The 17,556-nt window shown below is 35.7% G+C and overlaps 1 protein-coding gene across 4 annotated transcripts in view; it reads right to left on the bottom strand.

The window, feature by feature from the left end:
- The window catches only part of USP25 (ubiquitin specific peptidase 25), a 153,513-nt gene that overhangs the window by 94,428 nt on the left and 41,529 nt on the right, over positions 1 to 17,556 (bottom strand). For all 4 annotated transcript variants that reach the window (XM_030328636.1, XM_030328634.1, XM_030328633.1 and 1 more), the window contains 2 exons: positions 16,295 to 16,418; positions 5,831 to 5,993 (listed from right to left, as the gene is read on the bottom strand). In XM_030328636.1, coding sequence (XP_030184496.1) covers positions 5,831 to 5,993; positions 16,295 to 16,418 — 287 coding nt within the window. The remainder of the gene's footprint in view (positions 1 to 5,830; positions 5,994 to 16,294; positions 16,419 to 17,556) is intronic.

Here is a 17,556-nt window from a genome sequence, read left to right as displayed (position 1 = left end):
CAATAGCACTGCTAGGAATTTATCCAAGGGATACAGGAGTACTGATGCATAGGGGCACTTGTACCCCAATGTTCATAGCAGCACTCTCAACAATAGCCAAATTATGGAAAGAGCCTAAATGTCCATCAACTGATGAATGGATAAAGAAATTGTGGTATATATACACAATGGAATACTACGTGGCAATGAGAAAAAATGAAATATGGCCTTTTGTAGCAACGTGGATGGAACTGGAGAGTGTAATGCTAAGTGAAATAAGCCATACAGAGAAAGACAGATACCATATGGTTTCACTCTTATGTGGATCCTGAGAAACTTAACAGGAACCCATGGGGGAGGGGAAGGAAAAAAAAAAAAAAAAAGAGGTTAGAGTGGGAGAGAGCCAAAGCATAAGAGACTGTTAAAAACTGAGAACAAACTGAGGGTTGATGGGGGGTGGGAGGGAGGGGAGGGTGGGTGATGGGTATTGAGGAGGGCACCTTTTGGGATGAGCACTGGGTGTTGTATGGAAACCAATTTGTCAATAAATTTCATATATATATAAAAAAAAAAAAGAAATTTGAGGATTCTTCTAGATTTTGCTATTTCAACATAAATATTGAAGACTGTAAAAGAATGATAACCATAAACTTTACGTAAAAAAAAAAATAAAATAATTACCTAAAAGATTCCTCCAATGTGTTAGACACTATACTATATACTGGTACAAAACAATAACCTAGAAAATCTGTGCTCTGCCCTCAGGATACTTGTGGAATTACACGATTTATGAGGAAGGTGACCATATCCTTTATCTTCCAACTAACAACCCTTTTGAGTGTGAAATAGAATTATAAGACTTATTAATAAGCACCAATGGATCTACAGTAGAAGTGAACTGGAGCTGTACAAGGCAAACAGATGTATGAGCATCTTACTTCTGAGCATCTCAGAGGCATCCAAATGGGAAAGGCACCAAGGGCCATCATGAGAATCCATGAATTATACCCCAAACTAGCAAGAGAGAATATATACCTCTAAATGAGTATCTCATTTCATTGATACTCTAGTGGAGAAAAAGAGCACCAATTAGTCCTTTTACATATAACTTCCAGGATAAAAATACTCGACTAGATAACGAGTTAATGCCCAATCTAGGACGGTCAGGCTAATACTGGTAGCATCCAAAAGATTTAAGCCATCCTCTGTACCATCTTCTCCTTGCTTATAGTCCCTTTCTGATATTGTTTCCCTTTTCTCCCAAAATACTGGTGCCAGTATCTAAAAGAACAAGTAAAACAAAGATGTACCCTCTGTAGTCTATCCCCGCTACCTATTCTGCAGTTAGAGGTTTATAATCCAAGTAAATGTCTATAATTGGCAGATATATTTACAAGGAAAAGAAGTCCCAGTTGTTTCACACTAGTCCTGCCAACTAAGTAAATTCCACCCCTGAGAAAACCCTGTAAGTGAAACTTTACAGTACATTTACATCATAGTTTGAACAAGTTTCAATTCACTCTGGAAAAAAAAATAAGAAACTTCCAGCACTAACAAGATATTTCCTGCCCGACTTTCTTTCATAGGTGAAAAATTCCATTTATGATGATAAATTTTTACACCTCAGATGATATCCATGGAATTAAAAAGTAATGTCACAAAATGAAAAAAGATAAAAGATTTTAATTACTAGAGATGAAAATGAAAAGCTACTTAAAAATAGAATAGACTTGGGCGCCTGGGTGGCTCAATCAGTTGAGCATCCAACTTCGGCTCAAGTCATGACCTCGCGGTTTTTGAGTTCGAGCCCCACATCAGGCTCTGTGCTGACAACTCAGAGCCTGGAGCCTGCTTAGGATTCTGCGTCTCCCTTTCTCTCTGCCCCTCTCCCACTCCCACTCTATCTCTCTAAAAAATAAACATTTAAAAAAATTTTTAAAAATAGAATAGACTTTAAAATTACAGCAAAAACAAAAAACAAAAAAAAAAACCTTGAAGTGGTCCTTTGACAAATTTTTCTTCCTACCCACAATTTCCCAAAACCTGAAGTGTAATGTGTATGCACACACCCAAAAGCCAATAATCTTAATATTTCATTATAACCCAAACTTTTCAAGGCTAGAGGTCATTTCTGCAATGTGTCTAGATTTTGTAAAAAATAATAAAATAATAACAATAATCCCAAGAACCCTATACTAGCCTATGTTAGGAATGTGGTAAGGCTACATTACCAGTTACACAGCCACTAATCCAAGGAAAAATTTAAAAATTAGTGAAATTATTTCAAATTTTAAATAGGACAAGCAATTTTTGCAGTCCATTCTCTTCCCCACCAAAAAACACCAAAAATTTGAAAAGTAAAACAAAAGCTAAGATTAGCAAACACCACTTAGAGTAGAAATAGATGGACAACAGTTTCAAATTTGAACTAAGGGGTGCCTGGGTGGTTCCGTCAGTTTAGCATCTGACTTCAGCTCAGGTCAGGATCACACAGATCCTTGAGTTCAAGCCCCATATCTGGCTTTGTGCTGACAGCTCAGAGCCTGCCTCAGATTCTCTGTCTCCCTCTCTCTCTGCCCCTCCCCTGCTTGTATTCGTTCATTCGTTTTCTCTCTTTCTCTCTCCCTCTCTCTCAAAAATGAATAAATGAACTTAATTACATAAAATATTTAAGGATACTATTCTTCCATGTGCAATCAATTTAATACACAAGAACTACTATATAACTTCAAATCTAATGTTTGAAGAATCAAAATTTTAATTTCCACAATGATTGAAGAACAGATGCCTGCACAAAAACACTCTGTTTAATTTCTTCACTTTAAAATAAAATTCTCGGGGTGCCTGGGTGGCTCAGTCAGTTGAGTGTCTGACTTTGGCTCAGGTCATGACCTCACAGCTCGTGGGTTTGAGCCCCAAATGGGCTCTGTGCTGACAGCTCAGAGCCTGGAGTCTGTTTTGGATTCTGTGTCTCCCTCTCTGCCCCTCCCCCACTCATGCTCTGTCTCTGTCTCAAAAATAAACGTTAAAAATTAAAAATAATAATAAAATAAAATAAAATAAAATTCTGGGGGCACCTGGATGTCTTAGTCAATTAAGTGTCCGACTTCGGCTCAGGTCATGATCTTGCGGTTAGTGAGTTCGAGCCCCACATCGGGCTCTGTGCTGATGGCTCAGAGTCTGGAGCCTGCTTCAGATTCTGTGTCTCTCTCTCTGTCTCTCTCTCTCTCTCTCTGCCCCTCCCCCCACTTAAACTCTGTCTTTCTCAAAAATAAATAAACATTAAAAAATAATAATAATAAATAAATAAAATAAAATTCTGGGAGTGCCTGAGTAGTTCAGTCAGTTAAGCATCCCACTTTGACTCAGGTCATGATCTGGTGGTACATAAGTTCGAGCCCTGTGTCAAGCTCTGTACTGACAGCTCAGAGCCTAGAGCCTGCCTTGGATTTTGTGTCTCTCTCTCCTTCTGCCCTTTCCCCACTCTTGCATGCTCACGCTCTCTCTCTCTCTCCCTAAAATAAACAAATATAAAAGAAAATTAAAAAAAAATTTGAACCAAGATACTGAAAGAAGTTTATCCTATGAAAACAAAAAGTGGTTATCCCCATTTCTATTAGTATGAATTTAGTCATTATTTCAAACAGGCCTTTCTTACAATATGGTGTAGAGAAATACAAAGCACCTATTCTAACTAAGAAATATTGATTATTTGCAAGTACTTTCTTCTAACAGTTTTTCTTTTTTTTTTTTAATTTTTTTTTTTCAACGTTTATTTATTTTTGGGACAGAGAGAGACAGAGCATGAATGGGGGAGGGGCAGAGAGAGAGGGAGACACAGAATCGGAAACAGGCTCCAGGCTCTGAGCCATCAGCCCAGAGCCTGACGCGGGGCTCAAACTCACGGACCGCGAGATCGTGACCTGGCTGAAGTCGGACGCTTAACCGACTGCGCCACCCAGGCGCCCCTCTAACAGTTTTTCTAAAAGAGGCCTCATTAACCAATGAGCCTCATTAGCTGGCCATTAAAGTGCAGAGATAGCATCTACTTGTCCAAATACAGGCAGCAAAGCATAATTGAAGACTCACATCACAGCCTTCAAACTGTGCTTCATATTTTTAAAATAAGGTCTAAATTATAAAACTTATATTGAACAATAAAATGTAAAAACTCTTACTAACAGTGCAAAGTAAAGTAAAGCAAGACATAAAGATTCTAATAAAATTGTAGATATTATTGTCAGGTACATGAATAATTAGTGTATAATCAAAGACAGGAACAAAGGTATTATTACAGATTTATGTTAATTCAGGTATTCATTAACATTTTAATAGCCTGAAAAACAAATAACACAGTGTATTACTTAAAACTAGTATACACTACAGAATTTAGAGACATAAATCTAGAAAACCAAAGGGAATCAAATTGTACGATATTATGTGCCAAACAAAAAAGGGGGTGACAGTTGGAAATTATAACACTTAAGTAGAAAAAAGGTTAAAATTACAGAAGACAATTAACAACTTTATAGAAAATGAACTAAATAACCAGTTAGTTGCTTTAATATCACACAAAAGTTTATACCATCGTACCTACAGATTTGGGAAGCTACAGAATGAAGAGATATTTTGAATATAAGAAGAAATGGCATACATAATGATTTAAACAGTACTCCTCAGGAATACTAAATAATAAGCTATAATTCAACTGTATTAGGAAAACAAAAGATTTTCCTAAAGGGTCATGAAAATTGAGTATGTTATTATTCATAGATTGTTTTATTTTTTTATTTTATTTTTTTTAATTTTTTAATGTTTATTTATTTTTGAGAGAGAGAGACAGAGACAGAGTGCAAGCAGGGGAGGAGCAGAGAGAGAGGGAGACAAAGAATCCGAAGCAGGCTCCAGGCTCCAAGCTGTGAGCATGGAGCCTGATGCAGGGCTCGAACTCACCAACTGTGAGATCATGACCTGAGCCGAAGTCAGACGTTTAACTGACTGAGCCACCCAGGCGCCCCCATAGATTGTTTTAAGGAGATCATTTAATTTCATGTTTTCTAATCTGATGGATAACATTACCAATGTCTACCTGAGAATAGTAAAGAATTATGACAATAGTATCTCATAAAAGAAAAGTGAAAAAGAAAGAAAGAAAGAAAGAAAGAAAGAAAGAAAGAAAGAAAGAAAGAAAGAAAGAAAATTAGTCCAAATTGAGAAGAGGATGCATAACTATGCATACAAATATTTTTCATTTTAGAATAAGGGTTTCAAGAAACATTTCATTAAGGGCCTTTCAAGTTAAAAAAAAATTCATTACTCTTGATTTATCAATATTTATTCTTTACACATCATATGCTTAGAAAATTATGTCAATCTATACCCTCCTCAAATTGTCACCTTATATTAAGAATATAAGTAATTAAAATGAGTATAATTCTATGAATAACATCTTCCATCATGTACAATAATTTAATTTGGTTAACAACAACAAAAAATAACAGTTCTTCTTTCATATCTTGGTTATATCCTTCTCAAGATTTGCAGAGTAATACATACAAAATATTTTTTACTCTTTCTACTCTGACAATAACTCCTAACAGAAAGGAGGAAGGAGATTATTTCCAAATAAGTGAAAGGGGTAAGTACCACTCTACTATTAAAGTTTCATACTGGGGTGAGGACAAGAAGAGAGAGGAGTATTAACAATCCACAATTAGTTCATTGGACAGAAGGGTATATTAAAACCTTGCTTACATTTATGTTTAAAGTACACAATTTATAAGACACAAACCCCAACCCACTTTCCATTGCCATCATGACCACCAAGTAAGATCTGCATGAAGATCCTTACCTGAATAACAGCACTAAACCAGCAAGTATTGCCAACATTCTTTAGTCCAACAGGAGCTTTGTCCTGCCTTTTTCTATCGTAAGGGTTTCGAGAATCCCTCCAAACTTCTGTAGGCGTCCTCTTTAAACAGGCTTTATTTTCTGCTATGCTGGCTTCAAGAACTCTTAAACAATGGAAAGAAAATGATAAAAAAAAAAAAATACACTATTAATTTAGTGCTGTAACCTAGGAAATAACATACCACAAACTAAGGATTTTAATTACTTAAGCTAGGGATAACGTATCTGGGGAATTAATTTTAAACACTAACTTTACTCAAGTAGAAGTTAGTTTTCTGTAAGCACACAGTAGTGGCAAACATATCAAGAGACACGCAGCCTTTTTTCCTAAGAAAAAGGAAATTTCAAATGCAAAAGACAGTGTTATAAAACAGAAAATATATTATGTTAAATTATGGTTCAACAAATTTGAGGTTTAGTACCAGGAATATAGCACCTATATTAAGTTTTCTAAGAAATCACTCTAGTAAATATTTATAAAATAACATAAAGACTAGTTTTTAATAATAACTGCTTTAAATCATCAAGAAAACATTCCTAAACAAACTGCACTTTTACTCCTCTGACCATTAATTTTCCTTTTCTATTAAAAGGAAAAAAAAAGCTAAGGTAAATTCTAGAGTTCTTTCAGTTCTAGGGTTCTATGACTTATGACAGCTAAATAAAGAGAATACTTATGTATTTATTTTTTCACCCAAAAGCTTACCTACATACATATCAGAATAATAAAAGATTTACCTCTTAAAAATAAGCTTATCTATATAATATCTTACATACATCTAAACATGGCAAGAATAAGGCTACTTTGCTTAATCATGTTTTTCTTGCTCCTAAGCAAGTAACAACATGCAGGAAAACCTTAATTCCCAATATAACTAACAAAGCATTTTGCCTGTTCAAAACGTGTCACTACTCTTAATAAGCATAAGTAATATTCAAAGCGTCTTAACCCATTTTGTGTTAATTAAAAAGACTTTATCAAGAGTAAGTTTTTCCAACATTTTGGCTACTTGTGAAAATCTCACTCATGCTACACCATCTTTATTTTAAAGATTTTGCCCTATAAGATTAATGTCAAATTCATATAGCTATATTCCTTAATTATGGGGGAAAAGTAAGTTATACTTTTATCTCTAACAGTATTATTTTCAACATGACATTAGATAAAATATAATAGGACTCAACTTATCATTGCTTAAGTTATGTGAATACAGGATAACATCATCACTTAAGTTATGTGAATACAGGATAAAGTCTCCGTTTGGGAATCAATGAAACCACATCCTAAAAAATAGCAGGTAACAACATGATAGGTTGAAATGCAAAGATCAAACTCAAAACATTTATAAATGAACACCTCAGGGGTGCCTGCGTGGCTCAGTTGATTAAGCGTCTGACTCTTGATTTAGGCTCAGGTCATAATCTGACGGTTCACGGAATAGACCCCCACGTCGGATTCTGCGCTGTCAGCGCAGAGCCTGATTGGGATTCTCTCTCTCCCTCTTTCTCTGCCCATCCCCCATTTGCACACATGTGAACCCTCTCTCAAGATAAATAAAAAAATAAAATAAAAATAAAAACAAGCAGTTTGCAATACCTCTGTAACTTTTAAAAGTGATCCAATATTAACAACAGTACTGTGCCCAAAAACCAGCTCTCACATGCAACCACAGCCCATGGGAAGCTTTTTCTTATCAACTATTTACCAGTAAAAGGTACCAGAATCCTTAGAAATATTTAGTTAGGTGAGTTGGGGCAGAAGAAAGTAAGAATTTGTCTAGAATAGCCCATTGTTATGAAGTTTTCAAGAATGCAAGGGGGAAATAAAAAGTAAAAAAGCCAACTTGAAAGACTCCCTACTGTTCAAGTTGTACAGTTCAATATAATATAATAATAATAATATATTAGAACTGATTTTGTACAAGGCAATTAGTTAATGTAAGTATACAATAGGGAACTATAATGCAAAAGACTGCTGTATATAAGGTATATTTAATTTTTTATTGACTTTTACAAATGAGAGTGCTTTCCTTTGACAATTTTGTTCTTTTTGTAATGCATATGCATATTTAGGAGTATAAATAAAGGAAACTTATTTCAGCCTTGGTAATTAGAGATGAATGAACTAAAACCAGGAATGAGTTCTGGGGAAAGCTGCAAATACCACAAACAGGAAAGAAGAAGCCTCAACTCAGTCATATGTAGATCTCTTCATTCATTATAACCAAAAATATGGGTTTTAAAGAACTAGGTTTATTGTAACATTCCTTAACCACACCACATGGTAGAGCTATCGTACTAAAAGATGGTGGATGGAGAATGCCATGACTCTGTGACCTTGATTTACAGTTTATAACACATTCAGTTTTGTATCACCAGGGACTTACAACACACTTCACTAAGTTTCCCACCACCTCTTCCTGACTCCTAAAAAGCTATTAATACATTTATCACACTGCACCAAAAATATTTATTACTCCGCCAGTCTCTCGCATCAGCATCTGGAGGGTAAAAACACAGATTTGTTTCATTCCTAGAGCACATATGATAAATACTGAGGGCTAAACAAATGTTTACAGTGAAAGGATTAAGATATTAGATGTGGCTGCTGCTTCTCTATTTTTCTGGCAAAAGCCCAATCTCTAACCCAAATATTACTCTATTCCCAAGACCCCATCCCTTTTTATAGTCTAGTATTGGCAAAATGAATATAAACTTTCTATAAAGCCAGGTCCTACATAAATAAGAGTTCCTTCCCTGACCTCACCGAAGTAAAGCCACTGATACTATCCATGCTCTGAAGTATAAAGTATGCAATAGCTACAAATCCAGATATTAAGTCTGCCAGTAGAGAGAAAAAACAAAAAACAAAAACAAAGAAAAAAAAACAACACTGCAAATTTCAGAGAGCTTAGAAATAGCTTATAGCAAAATACAGCATGCTGAGAGATGCAACCCCAAAAGCCACAAATCAAAAACCAATTCCCACTACCCATCACCTGCTTTCTTATCTTCCCAACACTGGTCATGACCATGCAGCAATACACAAAGATGATAAAATGTTTTGCTCTTTTCCTTCTACACTCTACATGGAATATTTAAAGCACTTACTTATGATAAATGTTCACCTTCCCATTAAATTTCTATTGTACTGATTTTGGTTTTTGGGTTTTTGCTAGTTTTATTATGTTTGTAGTGTTAATTATATTTAAATTATTTAAATTGCATCATAGCAGTAATGTAGAAAACATCCCACTTTAGATCATCTGAGTACATTTAGGGAAACATCATACTCACTGAAAAACATACATATCACTTAGGCTGTATAGACCAACAAAAAAGAAAATGAAAAGGAAAGAGGGAAGGGAGGGAGAAGGGAAGGGGAAGGGAGGAGACAGAGGACTGAAGGAGGAAAGAAAGAAGGGAGGGAGGGGGAGGAAAGAAGGAAGGGAGGAATAATTTTGTAATTTTCCTTTTTGAAAAAAATGGTATTATGATTAGGATCATACTATATCCATAAATCAGTTTAAGGAAAACTGACCATTTTTACAACATTCAGTCATCCAATTTGTGAAATACAATATGTTTCCAATTATTTACATATTCATTAATGTGTCTCAATGATATTTGCTAATTTTCTTGGAAGTTCTTGCACATTCATTAAATTTATTCTTGTCTTTGACAGTTTTATGTTATAAATGGTAGCTTTTTAAAATTTCTCCCTATCATTCTTTTTGAACATAGAAATATAATTTTTGCATATTGATTATCAATCAACATAGCTCAAAGCATGCTTTTCTTGGAAAGAGTACTTTGTAGAGGGATAATTTGCATATAAGATACACAAATCTTAAATGTACAGCTCAGTGAAACTTTTTACATATCTATACACCTATTTAACTACCACCCAGATAAAAATACAGAAAATATCCATCGTTCTAGTAAATTCTCTCATACCCTTTTTATAGCCAAGAGTGATTCCCAGGAAATCACCATTCTGACTTCTGTCACTGTAAATTAGTTTTGCCTGTCCTTAAACATCACAGAAATGAAATCATACAGCAGTTACTCTTTTGCGTCAAGTTTTAATTGTTTGCAGTTTTTAGTTATTATCAATAAAACTAATGGACTCCTTTCTCAAGGGTCTATACCTAGGAATGGAAACACTAAGTACTAGTATAGTATATGTTGAAAAATTCATTATAAGTACCCAGTTTTCCAGATTTTCCAAAGTGGTAATTCCGTTATACACCCCTACCAACAATATGTCACAGTTCAGGTACTCCACGTGCTTACCAATATTTGGTATAGTCCTGCTGTTTCATCTTAGCCACTGTGATGGAGGAACAGTGGGGCCTGTTCTCTAAGGGGATGACTTGGCAAGTGTGCACTAACCAGACGGCCGCCACTGCTGCAATCTATCATTACAGCCAACAAGGCAACATGTCAATAATCGTATGTTGAATACAAATTAAGAGATTCTATGTTTCCGACACAGAGGCTACCACTGCCTGCCTGCCAGACATGTGACTGCTTCCAAAAGTTGATATGTTTCTCCTGTGGTGAGGTAGGACACACTGTATGGGGGACGCCTGCCTGTCAATTCTGGAAGACTGACTACAAAGAACCTTTGGCCACTCAGCTCTCCCCACTTACTGGCCTCTGCCCTTCTTGGGACTAGCAGTGGTACCTCACTATTGACACTGTTTCAAGTTACAGTGTTGCTGTTCCCATCTAATCAGTCAATTCTGGCCACAGTCCTGCATTCCTTGAAACTAATCTGTTTCATATTTTCAATTTTTCCAGACCACTTGTACTCTGACAATGTCAGAAATGACTCAAAAAATGAATAGTAATTAAATAGTAATGAAAGCATTCCATGGGTCTTCTATGATCCACAGGTATCTGGTATTGTTGAGCCTTACTATTATTTTCACAAAACTAAAAAGATTTATAATTGACTGCCTCACCTACATATCTTCTTAATGCAGTTTCCTCTCACAACAGCTTCCTAAATAAAAAGGGTAGGAGTTAAGAGATCTATTTTAGGGGTGCCTGGGTGGCTCATTTGGTTAAGTGACTGACTTTGGCTCAGGTCATGATCTCACTGTTGCATGAGTTTGAGCCCCATGTTGGGCTCTGTGCTGACAGCTCAGAGCCTGGAACCTGCTTCAGATTCTGTGTCTCCTCCTCTCTCTGCCCCTCTCCTGCTTGCATTCTGTGTGTCTCTCTCTCTCAAAGACAAACATTAAAAACATTTTTTTAATAAAAAAAAGAGAACTATTTTAAAAATTCAGAATCCTGGGTGCCTGGGTGACTCAGTCGGTTGAGTGTCCGACTTCGGCTTAGGTCCTGATCTCACGGTTCGTGGGTTCAACCCCAGCATCGGGCTCTGGGCTGACAGCTTGGAGCCTGGAGCCTGCTTTGGATTCTGTGTCTCCCTCTCTCTCTGCCCCTCCCCCACTCATGCTCTGTCTCTCTCTGCCTCTCAAAAATAAAGAAACGTAATAAAAATTCAGAATCCCACCCTAACTGCTCCTGGACATGATGCTTTTTTCTTTCCCTAAGGGCAACGGTAGGCCATTCTGGTTGGTAAACCCCCTACCCCAGGTGGCTCCCAAACTTAACTCCGGCTCAGACCCCTGGACTTCCTTGTTGGACTGAACGGTCTTGGAGTGTAAAAATAGTCAATAGTCAGTTGAACACACTGCTCACTCAGTTTCTCTACAGTGGCCCATGGAGGCCTATGTGGGAGCCACAATGAGCCCCTGTAAATTTTGTAAAAATTTCTTTTTCCTCTTGCACTTACCCTTCTAGATGAAACGTCAGGTTCAAGTAGAAAATTACTGCAAAAAGAGGTAAAAGTACAACTACCGGAATGGGACATACTGATTTTGTAGCAGTGGAGGCAGTATAACCACCCCACATTCAGTCTTCCAGAACTGCCCTTGGAGACTGAATCACAAGGAAAAGTGCCCTGGTGAGACTACCCCTCACTGTTTCACTGAGCAAAGAATCCTGGCAGTTCTTTTCATTCACTGAAAATCATTTCATGATTTTCATGTGTCTTATTACTGTGTCAACTGTGTCATTTGTCACCTTCACTGTCACTATTTTTAGGATAATTCCTTTTTTCTCTGTGAATATTTTAAAGATATTCTCAGTCCTAAATGTTCTGGAGTATCATTATCGTGACTCTGGTGTGGGTTTCTTTTAATTTTCCCAACTAGGATTTGTTGGGCTTTGCAAAATTATAGGTTATTTTTTCCACTTCTGAAAAATTATAAATTATTATCTCTTTAAATATGGCCTTTGAGCCACTCTCTCCTCTCCTTCTGTAACACCAATTAAAGTATGTTAGACCTACTCACTTTATTTTCCATGTCTTTTAACCTATCTCCGTATTTTTCATCTTTTTTTTTTTAGCTATCTGTTACAAATTGGAGAATTTCTTCTCCTATTCACCCTCCAGACTAATGTTCTTTAGCTACTTCTTTTTTGTTTTGTTTTTTTGTTTTTATTTTGTTTTAGAGAGAGAGCCAGCGCGCATGCATGTGCAAGCAGGGAGAGGGGCAGAGAGAATTCCAAGCAGGCTCCATGCTTCGTGTAAAGCCCGATGCAGACTTCAATCCCGTGACCCTGCGATCGTGACTCCCGTGCCTCCTCCCCCGTTCTTTAGCTATTTCTAACCTATTAAACCTATATTCTGTTTGCTTTTCTGGTCTTACTTTGGTAAGTCTAATTTTCATTTCCAGAAGATATTTTCCATTCTTTTTCAAATGTACTACGTCATATTTTCAAGGATTTCTTATATCCTGTAAAAGCTAGAGCATAACTCTATCAATCACAATATCTAAATACATGTGTACTGCCTATTGCTCTTGCTGATTCTCACGGTAATTTTTTTTTTTTCCAAGTGTGTGTGGTAATTTTCAGGATGGGTGCTTACAGAGCTTCAAAAGCTACCGAAGGGGTTCTCTGAGGCCAAGGATAAAGACACCCTCCTAGAGAGACAATATACTTTTGATTCTGCCAGACAACACAAAAACACCACCATTCAAAACTAAATTCCCCAGGGTGCCTGGGTGGCTCACTTGGCTGAGCATCCAACTTTTTATTTTTTTTTAATTTTTTTAATGTTTATTTATTTTTGAGAGAGAGACAGAGAGAGAAAGAGAGTGAGCAGGGAGAGGGAGAGAGGGAGGGACGGGGGGAGGGAGGGAGGGAGGGAGAGAGAGAGAGAGACAGAGAGAGAGAATCCAAAGCAGGCTCCAGGCTTTGGGCTGTCAGCACACAGCCCAATGCAGGGCTTGAACCCATGACCCATGAGATCATGACCTGAGCCGAAGTCAGACACTTAACCAATTGAGCCACCCAGATGCCCCAAGCACCCAACTCTTGATTTCAGCCCATGATCACAGGGTCATGGGATGGAGCCCCACCTTGGGCTCTATGCTGAGCATGGAGCCTGCCTAAGATTCCCTCCCTCCCTCCTTCTCTCTCTCTCCCTCCCCAACTCCCCTGCTCAAGCTCACTCTAAAAACAAACAAACAAACAAAACAAAACAAAACAACTAAATTCCCCAAGGGACATTTAAATATGACCGACCTACCAATCAGTAGTACTGTCTCGGGGTTTTGTTTGTGGGTTTGTTTTTCTAAGTGTGGCAAGCTTAGTAGCATACTCCCTAGAATTTGCTTTCTCTCTTTCTCTTTTGCTTACAGTGCAGAGCCTGCTTGGGATCCTGTGTCTGTCTGTCTCTCTCTCTCAAAAATAAATAAATGTAAAAAAAAAAAAAAAAACTTTTTTTTTAAATGTTCAACTTAAGAAATTTACCATGAAATTTGTGAGTGCCTACACAGAGGATTGTGAGATATAAAAAGATATGCTGTAACTCATATAATTATAATGTAGTATTCCAAATGTATGAACTCATATTAAAGTACGTCTGCTGAAATATAATCATAGTCAAATGATTCTAGGACTCTGTTGGGTAAAACTTTGCTATCTGAATATAAGTAATGAGCAAATAGTTAAATTTACTTTGATGCATGATATATAAACTGTTTCTTAAAAATCATTTTCTCTTTTGAATTTAGAATCCTAAACCTTCATAAAACCCATAGGAACAAATATAAATATCTCTTTGCCATATATTTAGCTACAATTCTCTTATTCCCTTTTGATTTTTTTTTTTTTTTTTTTAGTGTTTATTTTTGAAAGAAAGAGAGGGAGACAGAGTACGAGTGGGGGAAGGGCAAAGAGACAGGGAGACACAGAATCTGAAGCAGGCTCCAGACTCTGAGCTGTCAGCACAGAGCCAGATGCGGGGCCCAAACCTATGAACCGTGAGATCAAAACCTGAGTCAAAGTCAGAGGCTTAACCGACTGAGTCACCCAAGTGCCCCGTCTGACACAGTATGATTTACATATGTGCTTATTAACTGCACATTTTACACTTGACATATTTTTGTTAGCTGTAAATTATAAAATCTACACATACCACAAAAGACTTACATTTTGCAACTAAATTAATATGATTTTTTACTTCTACAGAATATAATTTTATGTAAAATTTCATGGCATATTACACCACACCAAATGTCGGTAATGTTATGTACAATAAAAATATTTATAAAGTATTCACTATTTTAAGACTATATTAGAATTTAAAAGACCAAGAATAAAAAAGAACATTATCTTAAGAGATACAGGTTCCCATTTGGACAAAAGTGAGTATCTAGAGCAATACATAACATATACATTAAGTAACAGATTAGGAATAAGTTTTAATCCTTAACTTTCAAGTTATTTTTATTTATTAACTAACTGGTACGTGCTGTTTCAATTAGAAAACACATGATATAAAAACTAGTGGCACTATTTGGTATATAAGCTTCCAGACTTTTTTCTGTTGTATACTCGTGTAAATTCGCTTCAACAATATACATATACTTTTAAAAACAAGATTTGCATTATAATACATATTCTATCTTACAATCTTTTACACTTAAAAGATCATTGCCCTTAAATATGAAATCCAACTCACCTATTTCATGTTTAAAATATTTCTCCTCAAAGTTTAAGTTCTGCCAAGTTTTGTAATTATTCAAGGTAATTATTTCAGTCCGATCCTTTTTTTGAGGCAAAAACTAATTTTACAATTTCTCTAAATCCTTCACACACAAAAAAAAGCCTAATTAAAATGTCTAAAGATAATGTATGAATTTTTGGTTTTTCATTTAAAATTACTGGCATTAACTGAAATTAGCCCCAACTGAAAAAGACAATAAATCTTAATTTAAGTCTTTCCATCTTAATGTCTTACAAAGTAACATTTAAAGACATTAAGAAGTATTACTAAGAAAAATTATGTGCCTTTGCTAAATATAGCATTTTGAGGCATCTCCTACCATACAGTAATCTCAGATTACCTAGAAAGAAATGCATTATTGATATTGTGCCAAGGGAAATTATCTGAGAAAGCTGGTACATTCTGCTACCAAACAACTGCGTTAGAGGGTAAAGAACACTGGCGTCGTCAGATTTACCTTAGTTGTGTGCCTTTGGAAAACCATTTAACCTCCTAAAAGAACAATTTCCTCTTCAATAAAAGAGTTACCATTACCTCCACAAAGTTGTTTAGAAGATTATAAAGATTTTTTTAAGTCAACATTGTTTCATGAAAAAATAAAATTTATTTTTATTTGATCCACTGATGAATCAAAATGTTTCAAACTAAAAAAGTTTTCATTATTAAATCAAAAGATTCATTCTGTCACACATCTTGGAATCTTGCCTATTTCTTTAAAAGAAAAACAAACAAACAAACCTATAAACATACTATCATATTATAGATCAGAAAATGGAGAATTAAGGCCCATGGGCTATATCCAGTCGGCAGACTATTTTTAAAATCAAGATTTATTGGACCATAGTCACACTCATTAAATTATATATTATCTATGCCTGCTTTGGCACTATAATACTAGAGTTGAGTAATTGTGACAGAAACCATATGGCCAATAAAGCCTAAAACATTTGCTATTGGCCCTTTACAGAAAAAGGTTGCTAACCCCTGCTATAAATGACTATAAACTGAATTGGACAATATATCCAAAAGAGATTAGGGTAAGAAAACAATCAAAACAATATGAAAACATACATCTAAATTTTAACGCCTCATAATGCCACTCCAAAATCCTAAAAATCTAAGCTCCAAATACAATCGAACTAGAATATGAAAATTTTGGTTACAGAAAATATAACAACAGTACTGAAGTTTATTAATGATTTATTTAAAATAACAAAGTATATCTTTGTGCCTCTTGAAATTAATTAAAGCCAATTATTATTTCTATTATAAATAGTACTTATATCTACTTTATACAAATTATGTTTTTACCTGCTAATGGCTTGCTCCTCATCAGTTATTCCAGTCTCCCTGAATGCCCTGTTTGATTCCGCCAAACTCAAGGCAATTGCTCTCTGAAGATCATCTTTATCATCTCCAGTGAGATCAATCACATCTGAAAAGCAAAACTATCTTTCTCAAAATTAAAAGTCAAACAAAATGAAGGTAATTCTTATCATGGGGATTTTATACCCAATATATCCTTTCAAACCAAAGTCAGCACCAACTTAATTCTCCATAAGAGCCTCTCTGAAGAGAATGCAAACACATTTTAAATTGGTTATGTTTTAAAACTCAATGTTCTTCCCTAGAAAATATACCTAAAGCTATAAGAGCATATATAATTTTCATTGCAGAGGAATCTCAGTATTTACTGGGAAGCCTCTGATTAAAAGCTAATAAGCAGAAGAATGCTAAAAAAAAAAAAATTGGTTCTTTCCCAACAAAAATTGAAATCAACATAAAGTTGTATTTATGCTTTCTGAAGTTAATTCAATCATATACTCATTACAATTCATACATACTACCACCTAAACATTATCTATCAAAGTATGATAATAAAGGAGATCTCAAAAATTATGTTTCAGAAACTAACTGACCATAAATATATGTTTATATATACATTTTTTTAAAGACTGGAAGAATGTACTAAACTGTTAACAGTAATTAATTTTGAGGGTTATGGGATTAGAAAAGTATCAGGGCATTTCACTTTCTATTTTAAACACTTTGCTACCATCCGAATTAATGAATGAACATGCAGTCCTTTTCATTTAAAAAAAAAATTTTCGGGGCGCCTGGGTGGCGCAGTCGGTTAAGCGTCCGACTTCAGCCAGGTCACGATCTCGCGGTCCGTGAGTTTGAGCCCCGCGTCAGGCTCTGGGCTGATGGCTCAGAGCCTGGAGCCTGTTTCTGATTCTGTGTCTCCCTCTCTCTCTGCCCCTCCCCCGTTCATGCTCTGTCTCTCTCTGTCCCAAAAATAAATAAAAAGCGTTGAAATAAAAAAAAAAAAATTAAAAAAAAAATTTCATATCACAAAAAGCAAGAAATATACAAATAAATGATACTATTTTCTTTTGCAAGAAAGAAAATAGTCTTGATGCTGTAAGTATTCTTCTTCCAAAGAATAATGGCTACAGCTATTACTACCTTCAGAAAAAACACTTTTTAATCCAATTTTCTATATTGGTCAGTTTCCTTCACTCAAAAGATGGCAATAATACCTCCATTATCATAAGAACCATAATGCATTG

The sequence above is a fragment of the Lynx canadensis genome, chromosome C2 (genome assembly GCF_007474595.2).
Source record: "Lynx canadensis isolate LIC74 chromosome C2, mLynCan4.pri.v2, whole genome shotgun sequence".
Classification (NCBI taxonomy): domain Eukaryota; kingdom Metazoa; phylum Chordata; class Mammalia; order Carnivora; family Felidae; genus Lynx; species Lynx canadensis.
The sequence above is the reverse complement of the archived record's forward strand: the minus strand, read 5'-3'. Positions and strand labels throughout refer to the sequence as shown.